Genomic DNA, 25623 nt, shown 5'->3' on the forward strand with positions numbered 1-25623 from the left:
TAATAAATTTGTTAGTCTCTAAGGTGCCACAAGTACTCCTGTTCTTTAAACAAGGACACTCCACCATGGAAGGAGATGATAAAATGGAACAAGCCATCCAAATACCCCGAGAGAACCTGCTTCAATGCAGAAATAAACCCCTCTCTGATTGCATGCTGCTAGTTGTCACCAACCCCCCCTCTCCCCCACCCCCACACACTGGAACTCATATGGGTTATCATCAAATAACTATAACCCATACTCAATGGGGACCACATCCTGAAAGAACTCTCTCTTATGGCCTTCAAACAGCCCCCCAACCTCTTCAAACTCAGCATCAGAAGCAAGCTCCCCATGGACCAGGACACACCAACTCGAAGTGGCACCAGACCCTGCCAGAATATTAGATGCAAAACCTGCAGATATATCTCCACTGCTACGATGATCACCACCCCCCACAATACATCCTCCAAGATCCACGGGTTGTACACATGCCTATCATAGCATGTGATATAGCTCAACTAGAGCACTAAGTGCCCCAATAACAACTATAAAAAGCAACAGAGAGTCCTGTGGCACCTTTAAGACTAACAGATGTATTGAAGCATAAGCTTTCGTGGGTGAATGCCGAATTCGTCGGATGCATGCATCCGACAAAGTGGGCATTCACCCATGAAAGCTTTGCATCCGACGAAGTGGGCATTCACCCACGAAAGCTTATACTCCAATACATCTGTTAGTCTTAAAGGTGCCACAGGACTCTCTGTTGCTTTTTACAGATCCAGACTAACATGGCTACCCCTCTGATACTTAATAACAACTATGTGGGTGAAACCAATCACTATGCTCTCTAATGAACTCACACAGAAAAATGATAAAAGACAAAAGCCTGGGAGCTTAAATTAATATCTTTGCTAGACACTAAAAATCATGGACTGAATGGAGACATTGGATTTATGGCTTATTACAACAGTCTATAACCACTAACACTCCCCAACCCATGACTGGAAAGGTGTGAATGGGCCACTTCACCTTGAATGGTCCCTTGAAACATGGTGTTAATTACTTATGCTACACAATCTGTTCCACCTTGAATTTAGCTGTGACATTCTAAGTACATTTCCCAGACCTGAAGAAGAGCTCTGTGTAAGCTGGAAAGCTTGTCTTTCTCACCAACAGAAGTTGATCCAGTAAAAGATATTACCTCACCCACCTTGTCTCTCTATATGCATTCCATGTAAGTTTCTAAACAAGGTTACAGGAAAAGCAGCCATCAGAAAACAGCTTTCAGTTACATATCTAGATTTCAACCAGCACCGTTGTAAGGAGAGTCTACCAGTGTCACTACCAACTCTGTGAACCATCATCCTTCCACAATAATTTTACTAGCAGCAGCAGCGGTCTTTTCTGATAATAACTAGACTTTCTAATAATAGATGCATTCTGCAGTCATCATTTCTTTGTTCACAAATGTCATAAAATAGCAAAGACAAACTCTACAAGTGTCTGAAGGGTTAATATTTTCCATTATAGTTTTCACATGTTAATTCAATCAAGATTTCGCCCATGATTTTCTTTTAAAAATACTAAGTGCTCTTTCAAGAATCCCTGATTAAAATATTACTGGAATTGACCATAAGCAGCACAGTATTTATATACAGTCCACTGTGGAGGTTATATTAATGTGAGGAGAGTAATAAACAAATTACTCTGCACTGAAGAATAAATGTAATCAAGACTTGCACCAATATCAAGTCAAGTCTCCAGCAGTTAATACTTCTGTTGTAAGAGCTTAAAAAGTCTCTGATACAAACATTTTCTGATCTAAAAAAGGAAAACCTCTGTCTTAAAAAGCAAACCTAAAACAATGGTGCCCAAACTTTTCCTGTCACACACCCCCTTGCCAGTAATGTAATCTGTCCACGCCCCACCTCCATTACTGCACATTTGGCTCAGCAGCAGAGCTTGCGGTGAAGGCAGAGCTGGGGGCAGAACTGGTGCTAGAGAGGGAACGAGGACAGAGCTGGCCTGGGGGAGGAGATGACCTGCAGCTGAGGGTGGAGTGGAGTTGTGGCTGGTGCAGGAGCTGGACTGGGAGCAGAATGGTGCTGCGGCCCTGGCCGGAGCTGGGCTGGGTGGTGCTATTTCCCCGCTGCCCATGGGGGCTGACGCAGGCCCCGCTACAGGCCCCTCTCCCCAAATGTTCCTTCATGCCTCCCTAGGGGGCATGCCCCACAGTTTGGGGACCACTGACCTAAAATATCATTTCTAGTTGCAGCCTTACCACCTTTTGCTGTGATCATATCAGCTCTCACAAGCTAATCATGGCCAGGCTAGATCAGTACTTTGGCTAAAAGAGCTAGGAACACCTTGATGCTGAAGGAAGTGGTGTTGAAGACGTAGCAGGTGATGCTCTACCTTCTGAGTCAGAATTGAACCAATGCCCCAGCACAGCAATAGAGGGCAATGTACTATTTGAAAATGCCCTCCTTCAATTGAGACATGAAGCTAAAGTTCCAACCACTTGTGGACATTAAGATTATATGCCACTTTGCAGGAGTAGTGGTGTTAACTTCAGTGGCCTGGCTAAATTCCAATTTGGTTATTTCTGCCTCTATTACTTCTCCCTTGAGTATGGTACTTTCTGTCACTTTCTGTCCTAAATTGGTGTGTGAGCAGAGTTAGTGTGTGGAGTTAAACAACTGCCACATTCTACCTCGGAAGTGGGTGTTTATTTAAGAGATACTATGTTAAGTATATCTCTGCTTAACTTAGGAAGCTTTTTATACTATAGCTGGGCAGAAATCATCCTCTCCATCTAGCAGATGGAGGAGATGAAAATTCCGCAGAGGAAGTGGAGGCAAGGGAGTTCTGCTTCTGAGGCATTGTTTTCCCTCTCCATGGACATGAAGAAGTTTGTGGGTTTATAGTGAAAAACAGGTGAAGGGGGTCAGGAGACATGCATCCTCATATCAACACCACAAAAAGTCCTCAGCACAGTTAGTTCAGACTGAGATTTTGGTGCACGCCCATTCTGTGCTGTGTACCCTGACTAGGTTGAGGGAGGGTCAGATGCCTGGGGCAGCAACTGGCTGGAGAGCTAGCTGCCATGAAGCTGAGGTATGGGGAGTGGGAGTTCCCAGAGACAGTGCAGAGGCACAGGGTTCCCAGCAGACACAAGGATACATGGGTTTTGGGGGTCCCTGCAGTAGGGCTGATGGGTAGAGGAAATAAATGAACACGATCTAACAGAGTCCTTCACCAAACACACATGAATGTTTTGCACAGGATGATTTGATTCTTTTATGTGAGCTTCTGAGAAAAACAGAAAATTCTGTAATTTCAGCCAAACATATTAGGCCAAATAAATAAATAACAAGAAAACAGGAAAATTCCACTTAACAATAAAAGTTTGTAGTGCAGCAAAGGAAAGGTTAACTAAAGGGCTGCATTTCAGCATCCAGACTGCTTATTCCTGTTCTCTAACATGACACCAATTCTCTTTTTCAAAACGTTCAATAGAAATATCTTTTTTTAAAACTTAATCACAGCAGCATTTTATACTTCTTTTCTTCTTCCACAACTTACTTTATAATTTAAATCAGTAATTTATTAAATGTTATGTGTTAGCATTTTGGTAAATATAATCAGAAGTTTCTTTGTTTAGTAAACACAACACTAAATGCAAGTGAACATCTTGTTTGCAGGGGGGGAAAGTGTACTTTTATTGCTTAAAATGAAACAACTTGAGATAAAATGGCTAGTAGGTAAAAAAAAAAAGAGTCACCAAGGAGTTAAAAGTACACTTTACACTTGGGAATTTTCTGTAACATGCTCCTCCTTCCCTAAAACTGCTGCCAAAAATCATCTGACAGGAAACGTAAGATTAAGTTTGTCCTACCTAAGTGAACAAAGAGAGCTCAGAACAGGCAACCGGTTTACTGCAGAGCGGGAACTTTCCTAATCCTGCTGGAATCTGCAGTGCCACTCAGAAAATATCACTGGAAAAGTTGTTTTCTTTACTCAACATCTTGTCTCTAGATCACCTCATTTTGGTTGCACTGCAGATCTTGCTGATTCTCCTATAAAGGTTAACTTAAAGCTCCAAACATAATCATGTGGAAAATGGACATTATTGATTCCTATGGTCCATTGTTCCCCCATTCTAAGTCCCTGAAGTTCAAGTTCAATCTGGAATTACATCATGTCTGGTTTCTCCTGGTTACCAGACGGCTTGAGACGTGACCACAGCTACAGAAAAAACAAACAGCCTTCTTCACGCTTCGGCTCCCCTATCGATTCAAACATAAACTTTTTTTCTTTCTCTCAAGTATGCTTCAAGTATGGAGCATGGTTAATTTAGAGATTAAGTTCCAAATTAGATTATCTAATGGCATCTTAATGGATTGCTGACCCATTTCCTGTGGGATGGCAGCATGCAAGTCTGGCTGGAATACAATTAATTTCTTAGGAAGTGTTCTGAAGATGTTTGCCTAGATGGAAAGGAAACATAATGTTCTGCACATCTTTCTTTATTACAGAGTTGGGTGAAACTATAAGAGATAGCGATTTAAATTGATAAAGACCAGAAATCCTTGTATTTGTCTGCTGTGAATACTTTTATCACCAGAAGATTTTCACTTCTTTGTTCTTAGTTTTAAAAATTGAGTTTGTACTTTTATCTCAAACAAATATGAACTGTGGAAATAAAATAAAAAAATCCTTGATCTAACAGGTGTGTGTGTTGTCCAGATGTGTTAACTTTTTTTTAATACAACAGATAACTACAGAAACACTTAGTGATAATTCAGTTGTTAGTGACTTTGTATGTTCACTAGATTCTAACAGACACAAGGTACTGTGGTATGGAAAAGATTCTAAGCAATTTCCACTTCCCCTCCCACTCCCCCACGAACTGGAGATTATTCCATTCAACTGCCTTATCTGCATTATTATCACAGCCCCAGAGTAGTGCTAGGGGCAAAGAGTGCTGCTTAAAAAACTGAACATTTTGAACACCCCTACAGCTAAAGCTGAAAAGGAAATTCAGCACTCTGAGAATAAAGCTCCCCTCAGGAGCTCCAGGAACAAACCAGCTGTTGTACTGTACTTATGTGTCAAGATAACAAACTGAAGGCAGGAAATGCTAGCCTAGTGCATTTGCCTGGGTAGTGTAAATGTAATGTTGAAGTAACAGTTAACCCTTAAGAGCAGCAGTTTTTTTAAAATATAAATTATAGTAGTTGAGAATAATAGGAAAATTAACAATATCTGTGATAAAATTTACATTTTACCACTAGTGGTTTGTTTACAGTTTGTGAAAGGCTTGTTGGGAAATATTCAAATCTAGTATACAAAGGCCCAACCCTGCATCCCTTTGTTAATCATGCTGGAGTCAGTGTGACTAACCTTGTGGGTCAATAATGGTTACTGGATCAGGCACCCAGCCCATAAGTTTCACTGAGTCCTTCTCTGACTCACTCTTGGTTTAAGTTTTAGTTGCATACATTTTTGTTTACTGTGCAGTGCTTGAAACTTTATTTTCCAACTTGATTCTAACTATTTGCAGTTACCTCAGCAACGATCTGAGTAACCTTTGTTTAGATAAGTTCTAAATATTATCTTCATCTGTACAGCAAAAAGAATCAAGTATAGGGTCCTGATTCAGTGAAGCACTTATGCATGTGCTTAATTTTAAGCATTATATCAATGGGATTACTCATATGCTTAATTTTAACAATGTGCTTAAATGATTTTCTGAACTGAGGTCCTAATGTTCAGGGCAACAAACAAATACATCATATAGACAATAAATAGATAATAAAAATGTTGTCAGTTCTAGGCAATCACGGTACCAGGAGCAAAATAAAATTACTTTCAACTATTATATTAAAAAGCTGTTTTTGTTTATTATTGAGGGTGCTGAACAGATGTTTTATGTAAACTTCTTCTTCACTGACACCAATATGTTTATTTTAACCAACTGAAGGATACATCTAAGTTTGTATAACTGTCCATACACATAACTACTCTGCTTTTTTTGAAAATAAGCGCACTGATGACTTAAGTTTCTCATTTTGTATAACTCATGTTGTCTTTCTCTAGTGATTTTAGAAGTTAATGTTTTTGAAAAATATATATTACTATTCCTCCAGAAATTATATCAGGCTTGTAATTTTACTAGAAAAAAATTAGCAGTTAGTTTTAAAATTCATAGATCATTTAGCTCTGTTTGGCATGACTGGCAGCCAATGATAAGATGAAGTATACAAAAAGAACAAGCATAGGGACCATGTCACCTCTCACCCTCTCAGAGGGTGGTCCTCCCCAAGTTGGGGATGGGGCAGGTCACTGACAGTGCAGCATGGAGAAAAGTTTCAATTTGGTCACTTTTATCACCTGATCTATGCACATACAGAAAAGCTCATTTTCAGGCACTACCAACTCTTTGACCTCAGTGAGTACCAGTATTCAACAAAACTTCTCAAAAATCAGCGCACCACGACATATTAGTTGTTGCAACTTAAAATAATCATGAAACCCTTGTATAAAAAGTCACTCTATTTATTATCCAAATGAGTGTTGCAGATTTGGAGGAAATACTGATCAAACAAGTTTGTGGGAGAAAACTTTTCCATTTTCTTTTTTAACAAGAAAATATCGCTTTACCAAACGTTAAAAAAGGATTTATTGCTCAAAGGTTTCTTTCTTGTAATGATATAAAGACTTCATCAAGAAAACTGCCCACTTGTTATAGTATCTCCCATTTATGCTTTTATGTCTTCTTTTCCACAGATGTTTGAAAAGAGTATCTGTATCCCAAAGGCTACATTTTAAAAATAACCCTCACCTATATGTGATTACATGTCTTTTTTTCCCCTCCTCTCTTTTAGCAACTGACAGCAAAGGAGCACGTGTGATAGGCATGACAACTGAAGTCCACAATACACTGGGCCAGATCCTCAGCTTGTCTAGCTCCAATGAAGTCAATAATACTACATTGATTAACACTATCTGAGGATCAGGTCCACCTATCACTAGCTCACAAACTGTGAGTTCTTGTCCAATCTACAGTCTCCTATTAAGGTTCTGAGAAAGCTACACACTGTTAGGGGGAGAATAAGTTACACTCTGTGCTACAGTAGCTCAGTCTGATAATACAGAAGTAAGGATAAAAACTACCAATTATCATATGATGGGGATTTATAATGTGAATCAGCCCTCGAGGAGTTGAGGTGAACCCACTAGGTTAACTTTCCATTCATTGTACTATTTGATTTTTGAGGTGAAAAACTGTTCTTTTGGCCACCTTGCTCCTTCAACATGATTTCAGAATTCTACGAGACTCCAAAATTATTAGAAAAAAAGTACAGAAAATACATGCAATCACGCAAGTAAGTAACTGCCGGCAGATCATTTGTTGTGTAATATTGGTACAACAATACTAGTTCAATAGTTTAAACTTTGGATTCATACACAGCATCCAACGTTCCATTTCATCTATCACATTTCCAAACTGATACTAAAAAAACGTTTAGCATCAACAGTAAAACACAGTATGTCATCTACGATTCTGCACAGCAAGATTTTATATATCCAAACATACTCACACAGATATGTACATGAATTATTTGGAAGTGATAGCAATGACACATTGTCATATTTGTACACACATACCTCCAAGAGGTATATAAAATTATTTTAAGTGGAGGGGAGAGATTGCTTCACCTGTTAGGGCCCAAATCTGCAGGCTTTTCCTCATATGTATAACTTCCCCCCAGTGAGGTAAATTAAAGGGAATTCTGCATATGAAAGAACTGAAAGACTGACATTGCTTATTATCTTTCATCTATTTTTAAAACACACACACACACACACACACACACACACACACACACACACAAAACTACCATAACCAGTTATACATATAATATATGTATAATATAATATATGTGTAATTGATTCTGTACCAATAGCTAAGGTTTCTCTAGCATGCAAAGAAAATAACTGCTTTTCATGAATAAAGAATTCTAACTGTTTTGTATTTTAGTTTATAAAGGACATGGTTTGCATCTTACCTTCGTGAGCATGTTAGTGACCTAAATCTATACCAATTGAGCTGAACTTGTTATTCAGAATTACTTCTATGGATAGTATGATTATTCATTCCCAAAATAGCACCCGTATCAGAGAACACTAGTCACCTATTGTTTTTAATCCCACCATCTTTTGCATATTAATCTGTAAACTCCAAAATATATTACGGTACTTTAGTTCTTTAAATTGTGATTCTATTTTTTAAGTCCTAAAATCTGCAGTCCTTTAAAATTACAAACGCCTTGCACGTGACAGGAAACATTTGGCATCCCAGGTACTTAACTATAGTATATTCTAACGATTCAATTTAGATCAAAGATAATGTAAATGTGTATTAAAGAAATGTTATACATATATGTTTTGGTTAAATTTTGACATATATTCCTTCTTGGAGGCCTGCTAAAAACAGATACTGCAGCTCAATGTAACTTTTTTAGATGTAGTGTAGCGTTGGAAATAATTAAAATGTTACCTTTGCCAAGTAATTCCCAATGTATCCTCACTGGCACTGGGGTATAAATGCCTGCCGTTTTGATTCATGGTCCAGTCACAAATCCTCAGCTGTCAATTGAAACCTAGCAGTCAGATATGGATCGAGCAGTACTACAGTTTTTAGTATTTAAATGAATACATGCAAACTAGTACTGTACATGGCACAAACCTTACTTTCCCAAAAAGTAACTTAAAAACAAACAAAACCCCCAAAAACCAACAAAAACCCCATTACACTGAAAAATAAAATTCCTATTTTTAAAAAATTTTAAGAAAATGCTACTTTAATACGCTCCTCTATTAATAAAGCATAAAAGAATAACTAGTGTTTAGCACATAACAATTAGCCATTATTAGATTACAAACTGAGCTGGAATAAAAGAAAATGTTAATGTTCAATAGTGAAATATTTTAAGAAAGAAAATCAAAATGCTGTGTTTTATATGCAATGTACTAAGTAATCTGTACTAGGTAAAGGTCAAAAATAATCAATATCTTGAAGCATGCATTTGGTGAATCATAGAAGACATGCAATTTATAGAAAAGGTCCCCAAATTACACAAACTATATGTCTTTATCTTACTGTTTTAGAAGGGTAAATGTATTTTGTAATAGAGGTTTATTAATTTAGTGTTACTGAAAGTGGTATTACTTAGCAAGAGGTGATAAAATAATCTAATCTTGTTCCAGACTCACAATAATAGCATTTAAAATACTTTATTACATTTAAATATAGTGAGGAATGCACTAAATGTAAGCTGAAACAAATTCTTCCCAGATCCCCAAATCATCAGTTCTGCCCTTCACAGATTGTTCATGTAACCCTATACAGCTCTGTTTGTTTAACAGCTGCCCTACAGTGCTAGCAGATTTATTGAAAAGATATACTGCTGATTTTTATGTTTAAGAAAGTAAACTTATGTGGCTTGAGACGAAAACATACAAAAAGCATCGTTTTTAACCTCTGCATAGCAATGCTATAAATACATTACTGTACATCTTGCATGATACAGCACTTTGAATTAAAGATAACTTGATCACTAAGATTAATTGCATAAAATGCATCTTGCTTTCTCCATGCAAGTTTTAAGTGTCTTTAAAAGTTGCAGACTATGGCAAACAAACTAAAAGAAATGACTTACACAGTCGCACAATTAACTACAGTCCTTTCCTGATAAATACATATGTTAAAGACAAGACCATATTGCAGTCTTGACTGTTACACTCATAAGGTTCCTGCAGCTGAGGTCTGAGAAATGAAAATGCTAGTCTGTTTTCATAAGGTTTGTTTCTTGTTTGTTATCTAAAGAACTCTAAGAGACCTTCCAAAGGCTATTATAAGCATGACTAAACTACACTAAATTAACCAGAAAAGGAAACATTCAGTCCAAAAAGTTTGCTAGAGTGTAACTGTAAAGAATATATTAAATATGCTCAAAGAAAGGGGTATGTGTGTGCATTTTACCATAGTCACTGTATGAAACTGTTTCATAAGCAGTATTTTTATTTTGAAGACATAATAAAATATATCTGTTAAAATACTCTAGCCAGTAGTATAATGGTTATATTTGTACTACAATATTTAAGAATCTGTCAGCATTTTCATTATAAAGGCATATTTTAAAGGCTTACAACTTGGTTATAAAAATTCATTTTCAGCTGAAACATGATTTCTAAAGTTTTAAAAATGGAAACTATTTTTTCCTTTTTACAAAATTTAAACCAAACCAACCAAACAAAACTCTTTGGCTAGTTATAAGCCATAAGAATGCCAAAACCAGAACTTATTGCTGCTGAATGATTTTATGAACTTGTCTAACTCAAAAATCTGGCAAACAATTAGTTTGTAATATAATCTAACTGCTTTTGGTATTTGAGGAAAAACAATAAATGGCTGATACATTACAGTTTAATAAATCAGCTACTGTGCATAAGCAATAATTTTCCTCCTATAGTTTTCATCTGGATTTTAATATGTACAACAAATATCCTAAATGTGTAATTACACAAACTCCAAGAGCTTTCTGAATCTAATTCATAAATGTTAATGACACACTTTATTTATTATGCACACGCACCCTCATAATTTGTAACCATATATATATATACATATATATATATATGGGGGTGGGGAGACATGCATACATACACATGGATATATAGATATATACAGGGCCAGATCCTCAGCTGGTGTAAATTGGTATATTGGTAAATTGTAAATTCATCTGTCCCACCACATATGCACGTGCTAAATTAGAGAAGCATGTGATAAATAATTCTATCATGAGCCTAGAAATGCAGCACCTGTCTACTAAACCACTTCCATGTGGCTTAAGTTTAATGTTCCAAACCTCTGAGCAGCTTCAAACAGCCACCATTTTGTTTTCAAAATTAACCTATCAGGGAAATGCTTCCTCTTTCCTACTCCTCATGCAGAATTTCCTCTCCAAAATCACCGTCTAGAGACCTGTATGACTAAGATTTAGTCAATAATAGCCATAGAAATATCACTTTAAAATCTGATATCCTGTGTTCCTGCAGGGGTTTGGCATCTTTACTCCAGGTCAATGGGCTGGAGTAGTATAAAGGGGGCTTAAAAGCCCCAGTTCCAGAAGGGAGAAGATTTCCATGGAGCAGGCAGTGTGGAGCCAGCAGTAAAGTGGCCCTCTGAGGACATCTTTGCAAGGCCAGAGGAGCCCCTTAGCCCTCTTGCTTCCCAAAGGGCTGAGAGGTCTTTGCTGCACACCTCTAACAGGTGCAGCCCAGACTCTCACCTGGGAACTTCATACCACTGAAAAAGGGAGATTTTCAGCTTTGTAACGGGACACATAACACTTGCTTCTAGCTTTGGAAGCACCTGAGACATTGGCGTTTAATATTATGACTTTTCTGTTTTAATTTAGGTCATTCAGGAGCTAGGGAAAGGCCAGCAGCCCCCAGTGTAACTTATAAGCACCTAAGGGCTGCACTAAAATTATGCAAGCTGAAAATGCCATTGCGTTACCTAGGGATCAAACAGAGCACAGTGCACTTTACTCCACCCTGGAACACCAACTTGAAAGACCTTCTGTGTAGAGGATGGGGGAAGTGAGTAGCACAAAGCTGCTTGTATGCCACCCAAGGATTTCCCTCTGTCAGGGAGAATCTCTGGCTGCTCCTTTAGGACAGCTCTCCTACCACTTTATGTTGCTGAGGTGGCACAAAGCAGCCTGAGCCAGAGCCAAGGATCTGACTCACTAGTTGTTTTTTTCTCTCTCTTTCTCTGTCTCTCTCTCAGATGGACTTTTGGTAACTAAGATACCTGGGTGTTGAAGAAAAGGGATTCAAGCAATAGTTCCAATCAAACATTTTACAAGCTTTCTAAAACATTTCTACATAGGTTTTCCCCTCTAAAATATGTTTCTTATACGGAATATATATATGATGGGGTGAGACACAATCAAGTGTTTTAAATTTCTCTCTCACAGAACCACATACAACAGGGACAAGGAAAATTATCCTCAGGAGAAAAAATTGCCTCTCAGTGGGCCTAATTCTGGAGCAGCTGGGGGAGAGGCAACTGTACCCAAAGCAGGGTAGGGCAACCTTAACGTGCTTTGCAGGCGCACCCATTACTACCCCTGTAATACACCTCCACTCAACTCTTACTGAGTGGGAAGGGGCAGAGAGTCTGTAGAGACTGCCTCCTGTGCTGGGGGTAATCCTCAAGGGGGCATGTGATTGCTTCTCAGCCACACAATCCTAATTTACATTAGAGTTACAATCCCACCACTCAAACCTTTGCATAACTGTAAGGGTTAATATTTAAGCAGGCTTTATATTTTCACATTTTAATAAAGTGTCTAATATTAATCTTCATTTCATGCCCCTTTGATCACCAGTAAAAGTAAACATATATTTGGAAGAGTGAGTAAGTGATAGGAGACTGCTATGATTTTTGTTATTTGAGAAAAGCCCATAAAGCTAAACATTTGCATACTGTCGTTGTTTTGACTGAAACTTCCTTTAAATGTGTTTCCTTTCCAGCAAGCATATGTGAAAGGTGACCTCTTATCCATTTACATACCTCCCTGGCAGTCATGTGATCAAGTTTTACGTCAAACTGTCAATTATGATAAGAGAGACAATAAGAACAGCCTAAGTGTTGATAACCTGTTTCCTGACTTTACTGAGAAGTTCTGTTTAAGAGTCCACTTGTGTTCTTCTTTCAGTCTTTTGCCTGAAGCAAAAGCGATGTGCATCAAAAACAGTTTAAAACCAAACACTGTTTTCAGTGGTCATTTCAGTTTACATTTTCAGTGATACATGGTATGAAGGGGCTTCCATCCTGAACAGTATAATGCAACAACTAAAGGATGCATATGGAAAGAACAACTTCCTACTGGAGAAACTGCTTGAAAAGAGTAGTCTTGTGTGGAGGAAACAATTAAATAAGAACAAAAGCTGCTAACAGTTTTCTAGTTTTAAAATACATTTATGATGTCTAAAATATTTCTTATTATAGTATAAATGGTAACATGACCCCTTAATAAATGTCAAAGCTGTGTGAAAATAATGCATAATGTATACCACACCCTTAAAGCCCAAGCTCTAGTGAAATCCATGCAGCTGTATTAGGTAATGCAAGGATCTGAGGAGTTTAGCAGCTCAGTTATTGGCCCAATATTAGTTAGCATATATGAAAAAGTAAAGTTTTAAAGGTTACTGGTATCACAGGCTGATAACTTCCTCACTAAAGCCATTTGTCTTTGCCTGCCTGCTTTCTTAATGAAAGAATGAAAATATCCTCCCATTTACTTTTTCTAGAAGTACAAAGATGTTTTAAAAGTTAAATAATTATGGATAACAATATCATGGCCAAGAGCAAGTAGTCTTTTGATTGATTTATTCAGTTTCAATAGGAAGCTTGCCAATTGTGACGCCATTACCCTTTATGTGCTATGAACACAAAGATAAATCTTTTCTTTTCTTTTTTTAAATAGGCAAAATCCAGGATTGGTGTTTCTGGCAGTGTAACAACTTTAAATCCAGAAGTAATTTTGATCAGACACTAAGAATCCTATCGTTTCAAGGATATAAAGTTTGTATTTTGTGAATTCACAGTGATATAAACTGAATGAGACTAAGTAAATGCCACCATCCATCCATCCATCCATCCATCCATCAGAAGTCTGCCCTATTGTTCATTAACATGGAGTTTTGCAACTGAACTCTTTTACTAATGATTGCTGTGTTATGACTATACACTCCCAAGAACGAGGACTCAAATGGCACAATTCCACAGAGCTCAGAGGAGTTGAGTCTGCTTGTATCACAGCTGAATTTGACTCAGTTACTCTAATTTTTCACTTTTTGTGTGAGTCTAGACTTCGAAACCATTTGCTACAACTCAAATATAAGCAATGTGTATATGAGCTGGAGAGGGAGGGGGAGTGGAGAGAGAGAGAGAGAGAAAGAGAGAGGTGGTGACATACTGCTGTGAAGATTACCCAACCTTCCTTTTATGCAAAAACTCCTATGTTAATAAAGACATTTCTTAGCAAAGATAGTTCAGTGTGCCAAAGCAGAATTCATTAGTTCATAAAGTGACCTCACCAACTTCCAAGAGCAAAGTTAAGAACAAAGCCCTTACTAAAATTCTAACTCTAAGACAAAATTTTAACTATAATTAAATAGGAGGCATTTGATTAAGCAACATCCCCAGAAATATGAGTCCGTTACTAACAGTTAATAACTTTTGCATGTTGATTAATGAATTAAGGAAAACTTCTGCATTCTAACCAAGTAGTCATTAACAATTTATAACTGATATTTTGGGGGCCTGGGGAAGGACTATTTTTTACAATAAAACATTAAGATGTTTTATAAGCACCTTTCTAATGTAGATCTACTTATGTAGATGACTTTCTAGTTGCAGTTAATGTAAGAAATTTGTTATGTTATTGTTGATGTTCAATTTTGAAATACCTGTCATTTCAAGGCAATTAGCAACCAGCACCAACCAATGATCACAACGAAAGTATACTGCATAGATTTATAACTCTTCAAAATTTTGCCTATCAATGTAGCATGCTAAGTAACATGTGTAATAGCATATTTTTCTCAGATCAGTAAATGCAAACGTATTGCTCCCAAAGGTGCTAGACACACAAACACACAATATTTCCAAGTTATATTTAATGCTTCCCATCTAAATGCAAGTATTCCAACAATTTTGTGCTATAAATTGTTTTACTGGAAGTTCGACTGAACTGTCATTTTATTTTGTTGAAAGACTATTTATAAGAGAGAGTCACAAAATAACATACAGCTTAAATTTATGGTTGTTACTATAATTTATATAGGATACATTGTGGTTCTTTTTAAACAACAACAAAAAAAGCACTCAATAATACACATCAATATTTCTCATAACTTGAGAGAATAAATCCCTCCAACAAAGTAAAAGAACCTACCTGTGACAATATTTATTCTGAAGAGGTCAATGTGTATTAAAGGGTACAGTGAATGTTTAAAAGATCTCTCTGGAACTAAAACCACTGGCTTTCTACTTTAGAATTTCTCTCAGCTAATATAAAATGATTGATTGCCTTTATTTCATGTACCCCTTGATTTTCCTTTTCATTCATCATGGGTTGCTTTAAACTAAATGCATTCAGAACCTGCCACAAGAAAAGTGCTCTCTTTTAAATTGTTGTAAAGTAATGAAAGGACATAGTAAATCAATCTCATTTCTGCCTTCCCAAAGGATAACCTTTATCTACTGAAGTCATTTAGACAATTTCTGGTGGGTTTTTTTTCTGGATAATAAACATGTATGGCATTGTCATCTCTGAGAGCCTTTTAGGATTGAAGAGGATGAAGGTAACAACTAACTCATTAGAAAGTTATTTTATATATACTGTATTCATATTTATCTACCACTAAAAAGCTTAGTTTGTGGTTAAAAGTTCTTTGTTCCTTCAATGCATGCAACAGTACCAACTATTGCCTAATTTTTAATATATATATGTATGTAAGCACGCGCGCACACACACACACACTCGTATACACAATCATACGTAATTTAAAATCGAATATAGAATACATGGCAGAGATTAATCTATTATATACTTTTTCACTATACTATAGGGCTACTACTATATAACACATATATGTAAAATACTGATACATTTAAATAAACAACAAATATTGACATTATAAAACTCTCTACTTTAGAATATTAAATTCACACAGCGGCATTGAATCAGAATACATTTTCCAGGTTTGAAACTAACATATAAATGTCCATGCACAAAACATGTAAGATTACTTTTTTCCTGAATATTTTGGTCACGTGTTTAATGAGACTGCTGAAATTATCCAAATTTATTCTTAAAATATATTATAAAGACAAAAAAAATAAGGAGATACAGGAAAATTAAGCTGGCTGCCAGTACCTTCTAGGGATGTGAAATAGTTTCTATAATGTTCTTGAGAACAAAAAATACTAACTAGCAAATTTGTAGAAAAATAGGGTATTGAAGAGAAGCAATAAATTAAAATAAAATATATTTAAATTTCTTTTGAAAATCCCAAAATTAACTGGATGTCAGAGACTTATCATGAAATAATTTTTAAAATTTCACAGCAAAAGTATTTCAGAAAATGTGTGCAGTGGTTTTAAAAAAAGCAAGTTTTAAACCTATAAATCTTGCATATGTTTAACATACAATGAACACTTACTGAACATTTGTCAAATAGAACCACATTATAGTAATTACGACACATTTTATATTACAGCAATTCTAGAGAGGTGAAAAAAGAAAAATATCAGAAAATTTAGTGAAAAGCCAATGGTTGGCAAAAACAACTAATTGTTATTTGGTATTTTCGTAACTGTGTACAAATGTCTTCAGTTGTGTCTCACTGGTTAACAAAGCTGGCAAAATGTCAAGGATCTTGAATAAACTATCATCTATGATTTTCTCTGAATTATGCATGTGGTGATCTTTAATACATACATACTGCCACCTTGGCCTTGGAGTGGGTAGGGATAGGAGGTTCAGAGGCAGCACAGTTTAGCTATGTCACAACAAACACATAGCACGTAGGATAAAATGAAACAGGCATGAGTACCAACTGTGGATAGGAACCCAAGCCTGAGAAAAAATACAGTATAATAAATAATAAGATCTACTTAACAGCTCTTTTCTTCCTGCCATATTCAATTTTTAATTTGTAACATTTTACATGCTGTTAATTTCAAACTCCTCTGATGTCAGGATCTGGGAGCAGCATATACACACATCATAAAATATATTTACGTTCTAAAGTGTTTGATTTTGTGTTATACTGTTACTAGCAATGCGGGATTTCTGTATTTGCATGGCCCTGCTATTGACTGCGACTAATTTGTTTATAAACCACCATTAATCTCGTCTGTATATTTTCACAGTTTGGGTAAACACTTCATTTGCATTAAATTTACAGCATTAATGAGATGTGAAATTTAAAATGCTACTTGAAACATAAATGATGTAAGAAACTCGAACAAAAACATGTCTTTATCACATCTGAAATCAGCAAACCAATTTAAACCTATTAAAGTAGGAATGATGATGTGTTGCATTGAGAATTTGATTTTATAACTTATCTTCTGGAACTAAAATGCAGGCTTAAACAGCTGGAAAATATGAAATAGCTTGAGAATCATAATTTGTACTGTTTAATTTTGTTTAATTTTTTATTGGTTTTGAAATGAGTTTTCAGTTTTGTCCCTTGCACACTTTATACAGACATATTCTTAATATCCAATTATAGAATCTACTTTTAAGTTCTTCGAAAATAAAATAATTTAAAGAGGCATTATAAAAAGTTCCTTAAGATGGCTCAAATCTAAGAAACAAAAGCATATGCTGTGTTAATGTTTTTAGAGGGGTTTTTGTCTTTAGCATATCTAGTCTTCATATGACATATTCTGAAACCATTAGGATCCCATTCTAATCCAAGATGTCAGTGGCAGCATGTAGAAAGGTACTATTGAAAAAGCTTGTCTATATTATTATACCTATGTGAAACTTGCCCACCTGTTGCTGGTGTAGGAAGGATGGGTCTCTTGGGCTTAGTCCCACATATCGATTGGCTTGGGATGTGCCTGAGGCTGTGTAGGCTGATTAAGGAAGAACAAAACACATTGATAAAAATAGCGACCTGTCATAACTATTACCCTGTGCACGTACAGTACAGATATGAGAGATCCAGAGTTATGATTTGCAATGTATAGGAAGTGTCTGTGGATTTCTTTTATCAGTAATGCAAAAGAAACATAGGGCCAAATTCAGCCCTTAGGTGCACAGCATGTTCAATTCCCATCCACTTCAATGGAAGCTGCATGTGTGAATCTGAGGTCAGAATTAGGCTTGTAGTTAGAATAATAATTCCTCTGGTTGCAGAATTTTACAAATAGTTAAAGGAAGCACTACATTTTAAAGTGTTATGAGTCTGAGTTATGGACCTCCAATTTATATTAGTTATACGAATACACATCAGATACACAAATATAAACAAAAAGAACGAGGAGTACTTGTGGCACCTTAGAGACTAACACATTTATTTGGGCATAAGCTTTCGTGGGCTACAGCCCACTTCTTCAGATGCATGCAGTGGAAAATACCCATTTTTTCATGTTCTCTGTGTATATATATCTTCCTGCTGTATTTTCCACTGCATGCATCTGATGAAAGCTTATGCCCAAATAAATTTGTTAGTCTCTAAGGTGCCACAAGTACTCCTCGTTCTTTTTGCTGATACAGACTAAAACGGCTACCACTCTGAAACTAATATAAACATCCAATAAATGAAGTCAATGGAGTTACGCTGGTATGAGCGAGAGAACAACAACCTACTAATTTACACTAATTCTTCTATTTGTGAATGCCCATCACAAACTTATCTGGGGAAAGTGGTTAATTATTTAAAACTGAGACCTAAAGCTTGATTTGCTCATGTGGCATGAAATTAATCTTTACAGTCCTTTGGAAGAAGGATACAATGTGATCAGCACTAAACAGAGAAGGGAGTTAACTTTTGCTGTGCAGCATAATTTTACACACCAGAAAATAGCATTCACTTAGGGCTAATTCAGTAAAACCTCTTTTAGCCTTCTGTGTTGCAGAAGCTTAGAAAAATCTGGGGGGAGACTGGGTGGCTCAAGAGATTGGTAAAGGGATAAAGAACCTTTCACCTGTAGGTCACCGTTCAAATCTGGCTGAGATCAGTAGCGACTGAAAGTCATTACCCTCTCATAGCTCTTAGTGGCCTATGTGATCTCACTCCACTTCATAGTGTGTAGATGACCACATTGCAACAATCATCATCACAACTGGCACTTTTGCTGGTGGTCAAAGCAGACCTGCCAAAATGGAATGGATATGAAGACTGAGAACAGAGTGGAAGGTGGATAGAGTTTTTCGTTAATTGGCTGTTTGAGGTTAAAATTATACAGCAATTACATAAAACTTTCTGAATTTCTGAGGATTTTTTAATATGGCTTTTTTATAGTAAACAGCTTTCACTGAGAGTTTGCCATAAAAATGGATCAGATATTAGAAATAAATCATGACTTCAGAGTTCCTTGACAGAAATGTTATCAAAGTCTGTTGTTCTGTCTAGTTCTGAACAATTCATTTGTTGTATTTCAGAATGAAGTCAGCGTTAATCATTTGATTTTATATGCTGAATAGGTTGAAACTGACTAAACAGAAACAATGACAGCATTTATATTATGTTTAAGCAATATCTGCAGGAACTTATTGGCCAAACAAAACATTTAGTCTTTTGCAATTAATTGTTTATTAAAAATATTTTTGCAATGTTTTAAAAAATTAATAGGGCCAAATGCATGTGTGAAGCCCCTTGGCATGAGAGCATGAATATTTAGGTCAGTGACGGCTTTATGTATTTCCAGCAGCAGGATACCTTCCTTCAGTTTTTGTTTGTTTCGTTATCTAGTTACTGGCAAATTTTCATTCGTGCATGTCATGCTTGTGTGCTACACTTGTGCATACAATTTGCACACTCATATTGAATTTGCACATAAACACTTTTCATGTACATGCATTAGTGATAGAGATGTTCTGCATGCAGAAATAGGCCTCATATCAAAGGACCATAAGAGAGGTAGGTGCTCAAGTTCCACTGAAATTCAGTAAAACTGAGTGCCTAATTCCTTTAGGCTCTTTTGAAATTCCCAGGCTTCACCCTTTAATACCTGTATAATTATTTGTACACAAATAAGGTCAGTTTCCTTCTAAAAAGACTCCTTGAACTAGGCCATAATGTGGGCAGATAGAGTGCAAGCTTCTTCCCGCAGTTCTGATATCATACTTGATCTCCCTTCTCCTGCTATTCCAGGCCATGGTCTCTCTTGAGCACAGACAGACAATTGTGCCACATTGTGTGATCTTGACAAACAGGAACTAGGATGAAACTACCAATAATCCGAGCCAAATTTGAACCAAGGTTCCTCTCCCACCCTGAGGTGAAATGCTAGAGCATTAACTTCTTGTTTGCTGCTGAACATACCAGAAATAGCAGCACCTCAAAGGAGCAAAATTTGCACCGTAAACCAGCAGAGAGAGTGTTAATCCACTCCAAGTTTTAGTCCAACTAGAAGCCTCTTTTGCTATCCCAAAAGAATAGCTACAATATTTCCATAATCCTATCAATATAATTATTAATCAGTTTATAATTAAATAATGGTGTTTACCCAGATTATTTTAAGGAGTCACTTATTTCTCTTTGTAATAGATATTTATGCAGTTTCCTCCTTATGTGTTGCTTGCTCTAACTCATTTGATCTCTATTTCAGTTTACAAAATAAGATCTTAAAATAACAAATACCTAAAAATATAGGCTTGATTTACAGGCTTGATTAATTATAATCCAATGTCTAGAGACCACAGGCACAATTTTGATACCTAATGTGGCTAAAATGATCCATTTTAGTGTAACTGACCCTACAGAAATCCATATTCTTTTATGCATTTTAAGTATTTTTGTTTGTTTGGTTTGGCTTAAACATAGTTTAGGCTCTAACTGTCCTTTGGAAGACAGAAATTTCAGCTCAGAGCTCTTCTTCTAAATAGTCTGATCAGGACTATTTTCTAAAAATGTTGCCAGTAATCAGTATCAAGTAATGTTGGCCCGCTAAAGACCTAAAAGGTCAGGAACAATATTTACCCAGCTTTGTTAACAAAAGTGTAGAAGCTAGATAAAAAAAGTAACCCTTTGGATATCATAGAAATGATCAAATGACATTAGCATGTACGTTGCACATACTTCCATGGTTGCAATTCCATTGAAGATAACAGGATAAATAACATGGTGCTGAGCATATTGTACAAAGGTACTCAAAACTTTCGAGGCGTTTAAAAAGCAAATGCTATTGAGCCAACCCTTGTAGAATCAAGGGCAGTGAATTAAAATTTCCTTTGCTGTATGCCACATCATTTTATTTTTGCTAACAACACAACCTATATAAACATGCAATTATCATAGCTCTGATTCAGTATGTTTTGTAACAAAGATTGATTTCTGTAGGAAAGCTCATTGAGGAGCAATTATCTAATCTCTTTTTGAAATCCAAGTGTGGGTGATTTGAAATCTTGCAGTCTGAGTGTGCTTCTCAATGTCATTACAATGTCCACCTTAGATGAACAATCGTGTTTCATTCTTTCTCGATGGGTGGTGCTCAAATAAATACGCTTTTCCCTTTAGATTTTGATTGTCATGTCACAAACATCAGTTCATGTAACATGATGCTATGACTAAAATTTGAGGAGGAAAAGCTTTGTGGTCAGATCACGTTTGATCTCTGAATAAATTATGAGCATCCACCTGGTCAAATAGTAGGAAAAGGCACCTTTTTTGCCCTTAATTTAAAATCATATTGAACCTCCGATGGACATTTTTTTGTTTCCTAGAGAAATACTTACTGGTTGCTGTAGGTGAAGATGCCTCACCTTCAGTGGATGTAGTGATGGGTTTAGTATCTGTCATGGTCAGAGTCACAGGTCTCACCGCACTGTGATGGGGAGAGGGTGCCAAAACTGGAGTAAAATGGCCAGGCACTTTCCCTACTACTTGACCACTGCTGTTAGGCTACAAAACAAAACCAAAACAATGCCTTGTGAAATATACACATTGTGTTTAAAAACAAACCTACCAATGTCTTGTAGGGTTTTGTAGAATGCCCATCACCACAGTTATCTAAGTGCTGGGTTATGTAATTGTTATAAACTAATATATCTATATATAGTATATTTAGCAGACAACACAATAGGCCCCATACATTTGATTCACAGTAACCTTCTGATCAGTTTTATTTTGTTCTTGGTATGATTTTCATCAAAGTATTTTATAATAATAGTGCTGCTCACATAGTAGGATTAAGCATAGAGCCTAAAGCGTATAACGAAAACACATAACAACACTGCAAAAGCTGCCTTAGCATGGGTCAGTATTCTGCCTTGCTTGGGAATGTACGCAGAACAAGCACCCAGCTGTTTGCTTTTCGCACATGCCTGAAGTCTGACTAATAAAAGCAGGGAAGGCTGCATAAGGGGACCAGAGAAGGAGGCACTAAAATGTGTAGATGCTGCCATTTGGCCCCAGGCCCATCAGAATGTGTCCCTTTCTCATAGGATTGAAAAGTGTGAATTCTGTACATTTTAGGAGTATAATGAGCCAAATCAACACTTTTCATGGATTGATGTACAGGATGTACAAGAGGTAGTCTGAATTTAGACCTATGACACAATCGAGGTCAAATTCTACCTTCAGCATACACACCTACGCAACTTTGGCAACATTCTTTGAGCGATGTGCTCATCTATCCAAGAGCTAAATTTGGCCCTAAATATTCTAAGGGACCAGAAAACTGTTCTAGTAAATAATAATAAACCAAAAACATCAGCTGGTAACATTTAGCCTGAAACTGTTGATTTTTAATGTGAATTTTAAAGGGCTCTTAAAGTACATAACAAATATAATGCCTAAATTTCTGGGCAATTTATTATCATAAAGATATTGACAAATCAGAGAGAAACATAGGTTATTAAAGGATCTGAATGGACTGATTTTCAAGGAAAGGTTAAAAGAGGTAAATATGATTAGCTTAGCTAGGCAATAATTATTGGTTGTCATGACAACTACAAATATGTGCAGGATGTAAACACAGATGATGATGATGAATTATTTGGAAGTATAATCTGGGAGGTAATGGAAGGAAATAAAGAAAGAGGAAATGTAAAAAAAAAAAAATATCAGGAAAAACTTCCTGACAGTATTATCTATTAAACTGTGGAACAGTCTCCCAAGGGAAACGATGGGGGCCTTTTCCTTTTGGACTTTTAAAACTAGAGCAACTAAATAAACAATAGTAAATATTGACTGGACAAATATGTACAAATAGAGACCAATTCTGCATTGACAGGAAAGTTCATTAGTTGATCTAGTAGGTTATTTCTAGCTCTAAATTCTATGGTTCTGTGATGGTTCCAGTGCAACAGGAAAAAGTTACATTAATGACAAGCGGCTGATCGATTACTCCACTAAAGGAAGCAAATTTAAATTCTCTCTTTCTTAACAATGATCATATTGTATTTGGATATTGCAAGGCTATGAAATAAAGGACGATCTGACATACAGTTCTAGAAGATCCAGCTACTATAGGATTTATTCTTCTCTTGTGATGTGTGAGCCTTTACTAATGAGAAAATAGACAATTATATATACAGCTAATCTCAGGTCTAAAAACAGTTTCAAATTAAGAAGGCAGTAACAGTTCACAGGGATGAAAGGTTCTTCTGTACTGAAAACACATTGTTGGTATTCCATATATTTTCTCTATTGTATCAAACTTTCAACAACTGGATAGGTCTTTTTTCCCCTCCAAATGTGTTCAACCCTTGTGATATGAACTTTAAAGGAAAAAGAGTCACCACATTAATATATACAAGATGATACACATTGAATACATAATGATGTGGTATAAAGATTTAATTACCATCTGATTGGATAGCCAGATTACTTATAAACGGTGAACCCATTAATAAATTATGCAGGTCTTTCCACTAGTACCAATAAAACCTTTATATCACACTACACCATCACACATTCTGCATATGCCATATATTTTACCAACTCCCCAACCCCCATTTTAGCAATATTTCAGTTAGTTTTATTTTTATGAGTACTATTTAAATATTCCTTGGCCTGTAAAATCAGGTGTCTGAATTCCATAAATCCAAAAGTACTGGCCTTGGAGATAAAGGAAAACTGTAACTAACAGAATTTCAGAAACCTCTACAAAATACCTAAAATAGCTTTCCCATCTATAATGCTTTACGATCCTAAATACTGGGATCTCCCAAGAATCATGTACTGTAACCCACTGGAAAATAGGTATTTAGAAGCTATTTTTAGCTCCAATAGATTGCAATATAGCCGACCTTAAAACAGTTGAGGCCTGAATAGTGTAATTTTGATGGGAAAATCCATATTTGTGGGGAAAAGAAAAAAAATATCTGATTGTTGCTGTCTTTTATTTTTCTTTTTAAAATATAGAGGATGTTAGAAGCTGTTCCACAGTTTGGATTGTTATAAGTCATCCTGGGAGAAATGGATTGGAAGGCAGAGTGCAAGTGAAACCGTGATAGGTGTTTGATAAATGCAATTTATTCACAGTTGCCACACTGATACACCCTCACATATGTAGTATATATAGAAGTAATATATGCCATTGGGCAATGTGTGATACATGTAACATTTTCATGAGGTATGCATGATCAGTCATAACTCATAAAACTACAGCCAGGTGGTAAAATAAGCTCATCCCCGCAGACCGAAAATTCTTATAATCACACATTGCCCATTATTATGAATTTGGTTTTTCTTTTTAAAAGTTGGTGAAAGAGGTTAAATACCGTACTCAGTAATGTGTGGACTGTGCAGATGGTCTGATGGACAGGATTAGTGTGGTTTGAGTTCTTTTTAGTGGCTATTGGATGGAGTCAGGGATTTGTGGGGGGCAGAGTTACCTTTTAGGAATTAGTTTCTGTTATGTATCGAAGAATCAAAAAGAAACTGCTTCAACTGCCTACTAAAAGTGCTTCACTTTTAGTATTAAAAAAAAAAAAAAAAAAAGATTCCCAGGAATTTATGGATTAAAACAGCCAGTGTCATCATCTTCCAAAGCAGCCCTGCATCCAAAACCAGACTCAACTTAATTAAATGGACACAGCTGGAGTCCAGCACAATGTGCAACAATGTATCACCTTTTACTGTTCCCTAGTGATTCTGGTCAACAGGAATGCAACAGCTCACATGGACTCCAGCTTAGTCCTTTTGCAGACGGTCCAAGAAAATGAACCCTTTCTTTGCCGAATTTAACAATGTGCAAAGCACATATTTAATATTTATTCTCCAATAAGCAATAATTTAGCTAGATGACACACACAAAATTAACACAGCACACATCCCTCACCCACCTGTCAATTAAGAGTGAAATCCTGGCCTCGCAGGGCATATCTACACAGTGAGCGGCAGCCCCCACCAGTGAGTCTTAGAGCCTAGGTTGACAGTGGAGGGGGGTGGGCTTCAGAGCCCGAACTCCAGCCAAAGCCTGAACGTCTACTTAGCTATTTTTAGCACCATAGCTCAAAACCTGTGAGCCCAAGTCAACCAGGGCTCTGAGACTCGCCATCACAGGCAGCAGGCAGACATGCCCACTGAAGTCAATTGGAGATTTGCCATTGACTTCACTGGAGCTGGCATTTAACCCTAACAATCCTAAGTAACTTTCTATTTTTGTTTATAAATTTCTCCAGTGGCAAATATTGCCTGTAATAGCATCTGTATTGTACATAGAAGCTGATGCAGGCCCAATGCAATGCAGGCTGAAGCTCTGTATTGTCCAATGGAGGAAACAAAGCCTTCAAAATTAGGGAAAGATAAAACTGTTTTTTCACGTTTCACTCAGATGGTGTTTCCAATATTTAAGACTCTGATAAC

At 36.5% G+C, this 25623-nt stretch overlaps 1 protein-coding gene across 5 annotated transcripts in view; it reads right to left on the bottom strand.

Moving 5' to 3' along the window:
- The window catches only part of NFIB (nuclear factor I B), a 207022-nt gene that overhangs the window by 13232 nt on the left and 168167 nt on the right, over nucleotides 1–25623 (bottom strand). Inside the window, exons 9-11 of one of the 5 annotated variants that reach the window (XM_024211051.2) lie at nucleotides 21546–21711; nucleotides 17637–17719; nucleotides 8549–8637 (exon numbers count right to left, since the gene is read on the bottom strand). The exons of 1 other annotated variant lie outside the window; for it this stretch is intronic. In XM_024211051.2, the coding sequence (XP_024066819.1) occupies nucleotides 8549–8637; nucleotides 17637–17719; nucleotides 21546–21711 (338 nt within the window). Of the gene's footprint in view, nucleotides 1–8548; nucleotides 8638–17617; nucleotides 17720–21545; nucleotides 21712–25623 lie in introns of all 5 variants that reach the window. 3 more of the 5 variants (XM_024211053.2, XM_024211054.3, XM_029911702.1) reach the window with 3 other exon arrangements.

The sequence above is a fragment of the Terrapene carolina genome, unplaced genomic scaffold (genome assembly GCF_002925995.2).
Source record: "Terrapene carolina triunguis isolate 2854851 unplaced genomic scaffold, T_m_triunguis-2.0 Scaffold113, whole genome shotgun sequence".
NCBI lineage: Eukaryota > Metazoa > Chordata > Testudines > Emydidae > Terrapene > Terrapene triunguis.